The 12,903-nt window shown below is 39.7% G+C and overlaps 2 protein-coding genes across 3 annotated transcripts in view; one reads left to right on the plus strand and one right to left on the minus strand.

The window, feature by feature from the left end:
* Window positions 1-2,364: 2,364 nt before the first annotated feature.
* On the plus strand, window positions 2,365-10,054 carry LOC129745300 (probable phospholipid-transporting ATPase IIA). 2 transcript variants are annotated; one of them, XM_055738286.1, is made up of 8 exons: window positions 2,365-2,867; window positions 5,145-5,662; window positions 5,722-5,864; window positions 5,922-6,821; window positions 6,971-8,327; window positions 8,385-8,514; window positions 8,585-8,658; window positions 8,725-10,054. In XM_055738286.1, the coding sequence occupies exons 1-8, from the start codon at window positions 2,689-2,691 to the stop codon at window positions 8,856-8,858; spliced, it is 3,435 nt and encodes a 1,144-aa protein (XP_055594261.1). In that variant the 5' UTR covers window positions 2,365-2,688; the 3' UTR covers window positions 8,859-10,054. The 2 variants fall into 2 exon arrangements, with proteins under 2 accessions (XP_055594261.1, XP_055594262.1); XM_055738287.1 differs by lacking the exon at window positions 2,365-2,867 and adding an exon at window positions 4,259-4,607.
* Window positions 10,055-10,150: 96 nt separating this feature from the next.
* LOC129745301 (serine protease 44) overlaps window positions 10,151-12,903 on the minus strand; it is a 50,515-nt gene continuing 47,762 nt past the window's right edge. Inside the window, exon 7 of the mRNA XM_055738288.1 lies at window positions 10,151-10,420. Coding sequence (XP_055594263.1) covers window positions 10,262-10,420 — 159 coding nt within the window. The 3' untranslated portion in view covers window positions 10,151-10,261. The remainder of the gene's footprint in view (window positions 10,421-12,903) is intronic.

Genomic DNA, 12,903 nt, shown 5'->3' on the forward strand with positions numbered 1-12,903 from the left:
TTAATTTAATTCAGTGGTTATGATATTGTTATACTTGCAAACAACTTTTTAAAACTGACGTTTTTATTATGTTTCGATAAAATACTGCTACCTAATAAAAAAAAAGTTACATATGATATGACTTTACATTACACTACATAATATCACATTATCAATTTGTTCGTTTAGTATAGTACTGCGACAAAAGCTCAGGCAAAATAACTGCTTTAAAAAACACATTTGCTTTATGTTTGTTTTTGTTCCAGAAACTATCATTTTTAGGTACTGTAATAAGTAAGTTTTCGTTTTTGGTCCACACATAAAAATAACCATAGCGTGCTTCTGTGACAGCAATTTGCATCTGAGTTTGAAAATAATACGCGTGTTTTTCTACCATTTTGAAGCCGTTCTTAGTTTGTCGTATGTATGGTTGTTTCTCAGCGCAAAGTTTTCTCAGGACGTTTTTTTCATTTTTGAATTTGAATGGACATTTAATTTCAATAGATACCTTGGCGCAACACGAACACAACAACAAACCATCAGGTGATGCGGCAAGCTCTGGACATTCCTTGTCAATGAATAATCCGGGATGTTTGAAGTTTGGATTTAGATGTTTTTTTTTTAGAATCGATTTCAATTGACTAAATGCTACTTTCTCTTTGGCTTTGCCGTATCGCGTGGCTTGCGTCGAGAAATATGTCATATCCGGATAGCAAATCAATTTTAGAATAGCAACTGATGGTTTGTCGATTCTTGTCGATGCTACTTTTTTTAAGTTGGATGCAGTGATCCTACCTATCCTCATTGTTTTCCATAATTCGGAATGATATTGATCTCGTGTACATTCTTCAATTTTCATACGAGTTTCGTCATCCATTGCCTCAGACATTGTTTTATAGAATGTTATTCCGATGAACCGCAAGCTTTCTAGAGATTTGTCCTGATGACCTGCTTCAAATAAAGTATTAAGAAGAAGCCCGGGTGCAGCAAACGATTCATCAACGAGTGCATTTTCTTTGCACCGAAAACAATCGTTGCTCGTGCAGAGTTCTTGCATTACGGTACATGCAGCTGACGGTTCAATGTCTTTCAACATTGATTTAATTTCGAGAACACTGAGGGGTTGAACTTTTTCATGTGTCTCATCGGATGTTTCGTTCCATACACCAAAATCAATTTCCGTTAAAGATACTTGAAGGTTTTCCCTGATGGACTTTTGTGGCCTACCCCATTGTTGTTCTCGGTCTGTCACTGCTACCTCACTACTAGGGGTCCGGGATATATTAACCAAGTAATAGAGTAGGCCTCCTACATGCGAGCAAACTTCACCGAGCCCTGCCACACAGTCGCAATGTCCATTTAGAATCTTTGATTCGTCAATGATAACCCAGGGAGTTAAGCATTTATCATGCATGCGCATAGAGTGCATCACCTAAAAAAATTGAACACAAATTAGTTAAATATTCAAAATGATGTTCCAGTTTTTTTTTCTTTCCTTTCCGCGAACTACATGGAATCCATTTATTATTGTTCCTTCAACTAATTGCACCATGCCATTCTCAAACCTTTTCTTAGCATCAACAGCCTTAAAACAATGTTGTTCGGAATTGCTATATGATGATTTCGCCAGCAAAGCATAATCTATTATGGATTCGTACGTCACCAATCTGGGTAACACACTGTTTGTTATTTGTATAAGGTACGGATCCATGTTATTAATAATCTCTATTTTCTTTTTGTACCGTTCCAAATGTTCGGAGCTCAAATTTGCAGCATAAACACTCAATGTACTGACTGAGGGTTGAACGAAATAGATATTATTAACAAAAACAAATTTAAGCTTCATTATACTCACGATTATCAGCACAGTTTATAGCAGTTTTTAAAGATTTTGCTGTTATTTTATTCATTTTAATAAGCTTCTTTCCGATTCAGTTGCTAAAGTACCGTATCAATCCTTTGTTTTTTGTTTTGGAGCTGCATAAATCGCATCCAAATTATGAAACAGTAATGAAGACTATATGCCCACGTTCGAAGTAACCGTGATTTATTGTAGACTATTTGTTTATTCTTCATAAAAACGGTAAATAAATTAAGAGGAAGCATGACCGAGATGGTTAAAATCCTCTATAAATAAACAAAAATAGAATAGAATAGGTAAATAAATTAAAATATTTAATTTGAAACATAAGTTTCTTTTGAAGAATTCATTGAACAGTGTTAATCTCCCAAGTTCAAAATGGCGAGCAGCAGGTTTTAATTTTTTTCAAAACAAAAACAAAAAGCTACCCTACCACAATCTGTCTCAGGAAATACTCTATTGTCCCGTCTCATCTGCACACGCTCAGCAAGTGTGCGTAAGAAATGTCAAAAACAACTATTGCGATTACAAATTTTTATCAGCTGAATCAGTGATAAGCAAGTCAAACGTACACAAATCTTTAGAATTTGTTATCTCAAAGTGATTAGTCTTAAAGCGGCTTCTGTTATCAGGTATTTTCAAGAAAAATGCTTCCTAAAAAGGTCCCCTTCCGCATCCGTTCGGAAGCTGGACTACATTGAGTGGTAGTGCAAAAAGTGAAAAATTCTAGTAGAGAGATTCCAACAAAAACCAAAAGAAAAAAACGAACTTGGAACAACGTAGAAAACATCAACCAGCAGGAACGACGGGGAGTGACCTTGATCGGAAACGGTTCCGTGGTCTGAGGGATGAATGTGGAACTACGCGATTTCGAAATAAGTGATTCCGAGCAAGAACTACTGATCAGCAATAACAATCCGTCGGGCAATCGACGACATTCCGGCAGGGTAACATACGGTGGGCGTTCCTATCGCAATCGAAGAAGACAACCATTCAAGCTGGGGAATTTTTTGAAAAATTTGTGTTGGTAAGTTTTTTTTTTATTATTTAAGTAAGGAGATTTGCGTTTCGATCATCATTCCTCTAAAAGCACAAACAAAATTTCAGTTTCTAGAATAGGAGGTACCTATTGTATGTGACTAAAAGCAAGATGCTAGTATGATCTCATTATCAATTAATTTTCTGATTAGACATTCTCATTTTTCAGTGGTGGTCTTGAAAGCAAGAATGAGAAGCGGCTATCAGCACCATAGACTTTTTGTACCTATTACTTTTAATCTGTAATTATATTGCTAAAATCGGAAGTAAGATTTGGAAATTCAAACATGTGTTCAGGATTTAATATTTTTTTTCATTTCAAATTATTTAATCTAAAATTAATATTGTAGATCTGCAATCTCAATTTTGAATTTAAATGCAAAAGTTGAAATATGATTATGAAATCTGAATCCAGTACATATCAACTCTGAAATATGCATCTGAAAATTGTAACTAAAATCTGAGTAAGAAACCGAGATTTGAAATCTGTACCTCTCTTAATTCCTATATGAAGTATGATCCTAAAATCTGAATTTGAAATCTGAAACTATAAAACACTAATTTAAATATACTGAGATTTCAGATTCAGATTTCATTAAATGTGAATCTAAAAGTTGAATCTGAAATTTTAATCACAAATCTTTATCTGGAATGTGAATCCGAAATCTGATTTTGAAATTTGAATTTAAATATTAAACCTTATCCTGAAATCAGATATCACAAAGCGTAAATTTTAATCTGACATCTGAATCTAAAATCTAAATCTAAACTTTAAAATATCAATCTGAACCTGAGAGCTAATATCTGAATCTAAAGTTCGACATTTTAACCTGAAATCTGAAATATTATCGGAATTCTGATTCTGAAATCTGTGAATGAAAAAACATTGTGAGCAACGACCGAAAAGTCCTCAGATGTTAAAGTAATTAAAGCGCCTACGAGTAAGAATCTTCAAAAAGTCTCGCCTTAGACGGATTTTTTTTTTCATTCAAGGCAAATTATTTAACTTTTTCAGATAACTTTTCGAGGCCATTCGTCTCGAACGATAAATATGATTAGAACTACTAAAATTCCATATTTGTCCCTTTTCTTTATCGTGTCCTGAGCCTGTCGTTTCATATGCTATGTCTCGTGGATTAATTTTTACTGTTATCAGTTCGAATAGGTTCGACTAGCCCATTCATTTACATAAAATGGGGTTATTAAAATTGATAATGTGCAGAGTAGGTTACCCAAGTTTCAAAATAAGGATCTCGAGTTTCAGCGTGTACAAATTGCGCCCACCACCCGCACGGCCAGTTTTATGTTTTTTGTTTACCTGCCCAGCAACATAACTGTGCTTGTATGCTTCTACCCACAGCTTCGATGTGTCATCACCATTTGTTGTGTTGTCGAATAGCTTCGCTCAGCAAAAGTGATGTGATTTTCTTTTTTTCTCGGCTCTGCTGTGAGAAAACGTCAGTATTGCCACTGACAATCCCCACGGAACGGGTGCAACGTATAAGAACCACATAGAGATTCGCGAGTGTTTATTCCAGTTAGGTGGATATCATTGTTTCGCTGCTGGGCCTCTCGGAGGACAAAAATCAGCCAAAATTCATGAGCTACAGGTAATCCGCACGATGGAGGACGTCGTCCAGCAGCAGCCAAATCCATCGAACCCGGCGGTCTTCACCAAGGAAACGATTCCACTCATCGAGAAGAATCGCAAAAGGCGACTCTGGCTGAGGTAAAATTTTAGCACACGATGACGAATCAATGATGGCGTTTGGGGCTGGATTGATGAAGAGTTGATTGGAGTATCTTTTATTTGAAATTGTTTTCCGAATGTTTATAATTGCATAAAAATGTGTGTATCCATTTCCTGAAAATCTTTCAAACATGAAAATCTGCATTCCAATTTTTGTAGTTTTGACGCGAAACGCTTGATATGGGAAGCATGACGTCGATGACCTATAAATAAATGCATGCGAAATGCATATCGATTTTCACGGGTACATTCCGCGTGGAAAGTATCTTTTATCCGGTTGTGTGTCGGAATATTGGAGGGTATTTCACTGTGCCAAGGCTATCGTGTGGATGGTCCGTTTGAGAACGCCTTTAGTTAGATAATGTGTTAATGCGAGTGTACTAACAATGGGTTGAGTTCAATCTTGTCTATTTTATTTGGTCTCGATTGAATTTCCACTTGTTTGCGTTGATCGAAACACAATTGGATATAAAGTAAATAAAATTATTTGGTTAAACATTTGTATTTTTTGGATAGCTGCTGGTGCTGGGCCTGGCGAAAATGGTGCGCTTCCAAAGAACTCAAGCCACGTACGGTCCTCATCGGGCGCCCGACGACTGAAAAGTTTCCGGCCAATGAAGTGCGCAACCAGAAGTACAATCTGTTCACCTTTCTGCCATTGGTCCTCTTTGAGCAGTTCAGATTCTTCCTGAATCTGTACTTCCTGATCATGGCTGTCAGTCAATTTATTCCGGACATTCGGATCGGTTATCTGTACACTTACTGGGGACCGTTGGGATTTGTACTGGCGGTAACGATTTCTCGTGAAGCAATCGATGATCTGCGGCGGCATAAGCGAGACCGAGAAGTCAATTCGCAAAAGTACAAGCGCTTTGTGAGTGCTGACAAACCCCCGGAGTTGGTTCCATCCTCAAAATTGAAGGTCGGCGATATCGTTATGGTAGAAAAAGATGAACGAGTACCGGCCGATTTGATACTGCTACGAACCAGTGACAAAAGTGGAGCTGTGTTTGTCCGAACGGATATGTTGGATGGTAAAATAGGACATCATTTAAATTTGATCATATTTACTTATCTTTAATTTTTTTTTCAGGTGAAACTGATTGGAAGCTCCGGTTAGCTGTACCCGCTACGCAAAAATTGAATGCTCATGGTGATCTTTTTAATGTGGGTGCCTCACTGTACGTAGAGAAGCCGCAGCGTGACATCCACACGTTTATCGGAACTTATTCAAAGGTAACGCATCAATGTATAGTTTGTGGTAGCCTTTTTACAACATTGATAAACTTTCAGCTTGAAGGATCCGAAGACGAGGGTCTCAACGTAGAAAATACGCTATGGGCTAATACAGTTGTTGCATCAGGAACTGCGGTTGGAATCGTTATTTACACTGGTCCAGAAACCCGAAGTGTTATGAATAATTCCCAACCAAGATCTAAAGTAGGACTTCTGGATCTTGAAATCAATGGTCTTACAAAGGTTCTGTTCTGTGCCGTAATTGGACTCTCGTTTGCTATGATGTGTCTGAAGGGATTCAACGGTCCGTGGTACCGATATATGTTCCGGTTTATACTCCTGTTCTCCTACATCATTCCAATCAGTTTGAGGGTGAATCTAGACATGGGCAAGGCATTTTATTCCTGGCAAATGCAAAACGATGAAGAAATTCAAGGCACTGTCGTTCGCTCGACAACCATCCCGGAAGAACTCGGCAGAATATCTTACCTGTTGACAGATAAGACTGGAACTCTAACCCAGAACGAAATGGTTTTCAAAAAGATTCACGTTGGCACGGCTGCTTACGGAAGGGACACCTTCCCAATGGTGTCAGCTGCTATCTTCTCAGTTTACAACAGTATTACGGTTCAGGGCGATGCTTCGCCGGGAAAATCATCTGAATTTCAACCTCGACTCAGAAAGCCCGATGGTTGGCGCATTTGGGAATCAGTGAAGGCATTAGCTCTTTGTCACAATGTAACACCTGTTTATGACAGCGGTAACGCTGGAAATGGAATCAATTCAGACAGACGAAATTCACCTTCTAGATCTATCTCGGTGGAAGCTCAGGAATCCTCCAAGTTACCAGAAAAAACTTATCAGGCTTCTAGTCCAGACGAAATTGCTCTCGTTAAGTGGACCGAATCTGTTGGCTTAACGCTGATCAACCGAGACCTGAACCATATTACTCTACAGGTATGCTTATTGTTGGAACTTGATTTTACTTTGAAATTTTTTCCCTGTATTGTGGAAACTAGATAAACAATTTTTTTATTTCACCAATCTGCATTACCATACTTTGCAAATTAGGCAATAAATTTCTATTTCCATTTCTCAACTTTCAGGTCCGTGAGAAGGAATCACAGCGCAGTTCAATGAATGAAAACGCCTCGATCAACACGACGGTTACGAATCTCTCGGTCAACTCGAAGACCGATCTCAATTCCCCGTCGAGCTCGGGAAGTGTTACATCGTTGAATTCGCTCGCCGGTGGCATCATGAAGTACCAAATACTGCAAACGTTTCCGTTTACCAGCGAAAACAAGCGGATGGGCATTATCGTGAAGGACACGAGTACCGGAGAAATAACGTTCTACCTAAAGGGCGCGGACGTTGTGATGTCGGGTATCGTTCAGTACAATGATTGGTTGGCCGAGGAAAGCGGTAATATGGCTCGAGAGGGTTTACGTACATTGGTGGTGGCCAAGAAGGTTCTTACGGAAGATCAGTACAATGACTTTGAAACTCGTTATAACGCAGCCAAGGTGAGCGTTACAGATCGGGCAACTAAAGTTTCTGCTGTGATTGAAAGCTTGGAACGTGAGTTAGAACTGCTTTGTTTGACTGGAGTTGAAGATCGCCTCCAAGATCGCGTGAGACCCACTTTAGAACTGTTGAGGAATGCTGGAATCAAAATTTGGATGTTGACTGGAGACAAGCTGGAGACGGCCACGTGTATCGCCAAAAGTTCACATTTGGTTGGAAGAAATCAGAACATCCATGTACTGAAAAGCGTTCTCACCCGAACAGACGCCCATCAAGAACTAAATCAATTCAGAAGAAAGCAAGATTGTGCACTGGTTGTTTCTGGCGAGAGCTTGGAAGTTTGCCTTCAATACTATCAGCCAGAGTTTATGGAATTGGCCATTGCATGCCCGGCTGTAGTGTGCTGCCGTTGTAGTCCGACACAAAAAGCCCAAGTAGTATCTCTGATTCAGAAGTATTCCGACAAGCGTACATGTGCAGTCGGGGATGGAGGAAACGATGTCAGTATGATTCAGCAGGCTGATGCAGGAATAGGTATCGAAGGTCGAGAGGGTAAACAGGCATCCTTGGCTGGTGATTTTAGTATACCTCAATTTTCACACATTGCCAAGCTGTTGATCGTGCATGGTCGTCGATCGTACAAACGATCTGCTGCACTATCTCAGTTTGTGATCCATCGAGGTTTGATTATTTCAACCATGCAAGCCGTTTTCTCTGCGGTGTTTTATCTCTCTTCCGTGGCCTTGTATCAGGGATTCCTCATGGTAGGCTATGCTACCTTGTATACAATGTTTCCTGTGTTCTCGCTAGTTCTGGACCAGGACATTAGCTCGAACATAGCCTTGACTTACCCAGAGTTGTATAAAGAACTATCCAAAGGAAGAAGCTTGAGTTACAAGACCTTCTTCATGTGGGTACTGATCAGTATCTACCAAGGTAAATTCGACGGTATCCATTTTTTATTCATTTTTAAAACGCATCTCACACTTTCAGGTGGTGTAATAATGTACGGCGCATTGATTCTGTTTGAGGATGAATTCATTCATATAGTTGCGATCAGCTTTTCGGCGCTCATTTTAACTGAATTGATTATGGTAGCGCTGACTATCAGAACATGGCATAAGTGAGTAGCAAAAAATTGGATGATCTAATTAATATCATATTCAAACTCCATTTTACAATTTTCTTTCTAGATTAATGGTGCTAGCAGAGCTGTTCAGCTTAGTGTTGTATATTATTTCATTGGCAGTTTTGCACGAATACTTTGGTAAGCTATGCAGATAATAGTTAAGCATTTTGATTCCTTATTGATTCTCTTTGAAAAAAAAAACAGATTGGGAGTTCATCTGGTCCTGGGAATTCCTCTGGAAGGTCCTGGTTATAACACTGGTATCCTGCTTGCCGTTGTACATTCTGAAATTCTTACGGAAGAAGTTTTCACCTCCATCCTACTCCAAGCTGACATAAAGTGCGCAATTAATCGACCATCAAACAACCACCACATAATTCTATAGAGATGTACACAAAGTTTCGATTCTCACTAACGAAAAGAAAAGGAAGAATACAGCTTAGATTCTAACGAAATATTAATCTGAGTATTGCATTCAGGAAATCGCATTCATAAAAATTTGAGATTCTTTTTAACTACTACTTTCGAGTCTTGACGTGATATAATGTTTATAAAATCAGCCAAATTCATCAGTATTCTTGAATTGGTTTTCGCATTTTCTTTCTATTCAAGATTTCTGCTGTACTCCTGAGTTCGAACCAACAATTTGCAAGAGTCTTGTTTAACGTTTTTTGGCTGGAACACGCACTCTTAATCTTTGAATATTCATCAATATTTTCTAACGTGTATCACACAAGTATTAGTGGCAAAGTTTTCTGTTTAAACGCACCGCTTTTTACGTTAAAATTTAATAGAAACTGGCATATGCTGACACAAATATTGATATATAAAAAACAGAAATTTGTCGCGAGTTTTTCACAGGCCATGCACATACTTAAAATTTATAATATTTGAGTAAGGTATAAGAAACAACGAATTTTGTTAATCTTATTACCTAACTCATTCAGTTTCATTTTTAAAACTTTTTAAAATTGCGTAATTGTTTCATTACTTATGGTTGTTCATTAACTGTACCATCATGAAATTCTTATTTGTACAGGGAGACACTTTTGTTGAACAAAAATGGTATCAGTTTTATAATTTTTGAAATTTTGAATTTTGTTTCAATATTTGTGGCGGCTTATGCTATTTCATTAACAACTTATAAAGCTTTTTGATTCTGATTAGTTAAAATTTTTTTTTTCAAACTTTTTTATTTTTACTTTTTCAAGTGTTTATCAACCAAACTAGTTTACACGTTAATGAAACTAAAATATTTTATGTGATTCAAATTTTCTACCTAATGAATTCATTCTGACTACATACTTTCTAAGATATTGTCGTTAGCTTTATTACAGGAGAACAATATTAAGGATCCGTTATTTGTCAAAGGAGTGACTGAAATCCGTAAGAAAGAATAAAACTGCTAGTTAGGGTCATACATTTCATAAGAAGGAAGTAAAATGAACGGAAAAAAGGTTTTGAAGTGTGTGCCGCCCTATCAGTGAAAGATAAATTAAATAAAAAACGTGGAGCGCATAATGTTTTACTGTAATCTACAGTGTGTGATATGTTTCTTTCATATTTTTCGAAATTTCCATGTTCTGGCAGTTGTTTCGTATGAAATAAGCTGACTTTGGTACACAGTAATCGAGGCTCTTTCAACCTCGTTTTTATTGTCACAATTGTTTCGTATACCCCCTTTTGAAAGAATATTATAATGGCAGCAAGTAAAAGCAGTTTTTATTTGTGTTCGATGTGGTTACTGATCTTTCGTGTTCTTCGTAATCCAAGCCATGAATGAAGTAACCCTTGTGTACACTCCTGGATATTGTCCTTTTCCACAACCGATGCCCCAGGACACGACGCCAACCTGAGTCCATCTGCCATCGTTGATCATCAAGGGTCCACCGGAGTCTCCCTGAAAAGAAAAAAAAAATGTCAAGATTGTAGCGGATTTTTTGAAACTTGGTCCAGTATTATGAACCAATTCGGATTAACATGTAAAAAGATTAAATAAGTACATGAAAATACTATTAAACAAAAAAAATAAACTCAGTGCAAATTATGCTCCGTGCACCAAAAGTGTAAGTCGACCTGAATACCCGCTGTTGTCAGAAGGAAGAAAGTTACGCAATACGAGAACAATTTCAAGAAAACACAACAGCAACCACACGACGACACGCTTCCGCTTGGCGCGTTCTTCTTTTGCTGACCATCGCACACGCAAGTGGCGTTTTATTCGTGTGCCGTGAAAAAGTGTCGGTAATCCTGTTTAACCCGAGTGAATTAAGCCGGACGATCCGCGAAGGAATTTAATTCCCGGAACAAACGAATTCTCATCGGTAATATTCCCGTTTGATGCGTCCAACGCCCAGAAGAAGAAATTGGTGGAACGTTCGAGTCCCTGCATGCGCTACCTGGTACGATTGATTTAGGAAAAAAAGTGCTTCAACGCGGTTTCCAGGTGATATCTCCATACTAGATTCTGGCGAGCCGGTTAAGTGAAGTAGATCGGTTAGTCGAAAATTAAAATCGGTTCGAAAAAGAAAACGGAACAAGTTCCCTTTTTCTCCAGAAAGGCCAACCACACGGTAGCAAAAGGACGGTCCGCATACAAGAGGGGTACGGAAAAAATAGTACTGCAAAGTCTGTGAGTCCAACATTCAAACGAATCCTAATTTTATTCGTTTGCTCCCACCAGATACGCCCATCACGAGGCAAATAAAAGTACTCGAAAAAAGAAAAGGAAACCTAAAAAGAGCCCCTAGTGAAAAGGGTGAGCAACACGAAGAAAATCAAGTTGGCCACGGTTCTGATACCAAAATCGCCACAGGGCTCTTTTCTTCTTCTCTTTGTTCCGGCAAACCGGACAGTGACCGAGTCCGTGAGCAGAACCCGCAAGCTGACCAGGAATTGTCGTAGTAGAGCAAACTTCGCTCAGGTGGTCGACAATCCTCATCATCCCGCCGTCGAAGCGTGGGAGTCAACCGGCTCTGTTCAGAGCCACCCATGCGCGTGTGATATTGTACGGTTTATTGATGACCGTTTGCAAGCAGGAGAATGAGCGTTTTCGCTGCACGTTTGATGCCATTTCGGAGAGGCCTAGAGGCTATGCTGTAAGTGCCAAATCACGACTTATTTTCAACATTGTAGATTGTTGGAGTGATCTCAGGTGAAACTAATTACAGCAATCGAGGTACTCCAATGTCATTACTCATAAGTTTTTTTTCAATCATTTGCAAATATAACTTCAATCTTCCAAGACGTGTTTTCATTCACTCTGCGGAACCCCAGACTTCAAGAGGTTATGGGCCCAGTCAGGAAGATTTGAAGAACCGTAATGTTTTCTGCAGTTGGAAGTTCTGGCGGCGTCGTTGACGGTCCGAGCGCTTCAATCTCAAGTCTACCCGGAATCCAAATGCGAACAGGGCGCGACAACTGGTCCAGTTGGAAGTTTGCCGTGCGTACATACCTGGAATTGAAGGAGCTGTGGGATGGAGTGAAGGCGACCGTAACTGCTACCGGTGCGAGCCCAACGATTGATCCTAGAAAAGATCGCAAGGCAAAGGCGAAGATAATCCTGCTTTTGGATCCGATTAATTATATGCACGTCCAGGAAGCCGAAACTGCACATGAGGTTTGGTAGAATCTGGAGAGAGCGTCTGAAGACTTCGGCACGGAACGCACGGTTGGTTTGCTCAGAAACCTGATCAACACGAAGCTTGAGAACTGTGGTTCGATGGCCGAGTACGTTAATCGAATCATGTCAACGTCCCACCAACTGAGTGGCATCGGATTCGACGTCAGCGACGAATGGGTTGGAGCATTGCTGGCCTGCCCTCCGAGTACCGCCCGATGGTAATGGCGATTTCAAATTCCGGCATCGAGATCAAAGGCGATCTCATCAAAACCAAGCTGCTTCAAGAATGCGAGGATCCGACGGTAGGTTCTGCACTCGTTACCAAAAACTACCGGAAGGTCCAACACAATTCTCAAACCCAACAGAGAAGTCATCATGAATCGAAGTCTCACAACGAAAAGCCGAAGGGTCCGAGATGCCATGCGTGTTCGAAGGTCGGACACATTGCCAGGAATTGCCCGAAGAGGAGCCGGAAAGGAGTCAGAAAGGACAACGCGTTTTGCACGGTGCTGTCGACGATGGATCAAGCTCGAAATGGTGAGTGGTACTTCGACTCAGGGGCCACATCCCATTTAACCAACGACGAAAATCTGCTCGAGAATCGGCGCCGAGGCAGTTGTACAGTGGTTGCTACCAATCAAGAAGCGATGGATGTTGTGTCCATCGGAGATGCGAAGCTGAAGTCACGACTCAACCCAGGTGAAATCAAAGTTCGAAATGTCCAGTTCACTCCGGGTCTCTCGACAAACTTACTGTCCGTT

Source organism: Uranotaenia lowii, chromosome 2, assembly GCF_029784155.1.
Source record: "Uranotaenia lowii strain MFRU-FL chromosome 2, ASM2978415v1, whole genome shotgun sequence".
Taxonomy (NCBI): domain Eukaryota; kingdom Metazoa; phylum Arthropoda; class Insecta; order Diptera; family Culicidae; genus Uranotaenia; species Uranotaenia lowii.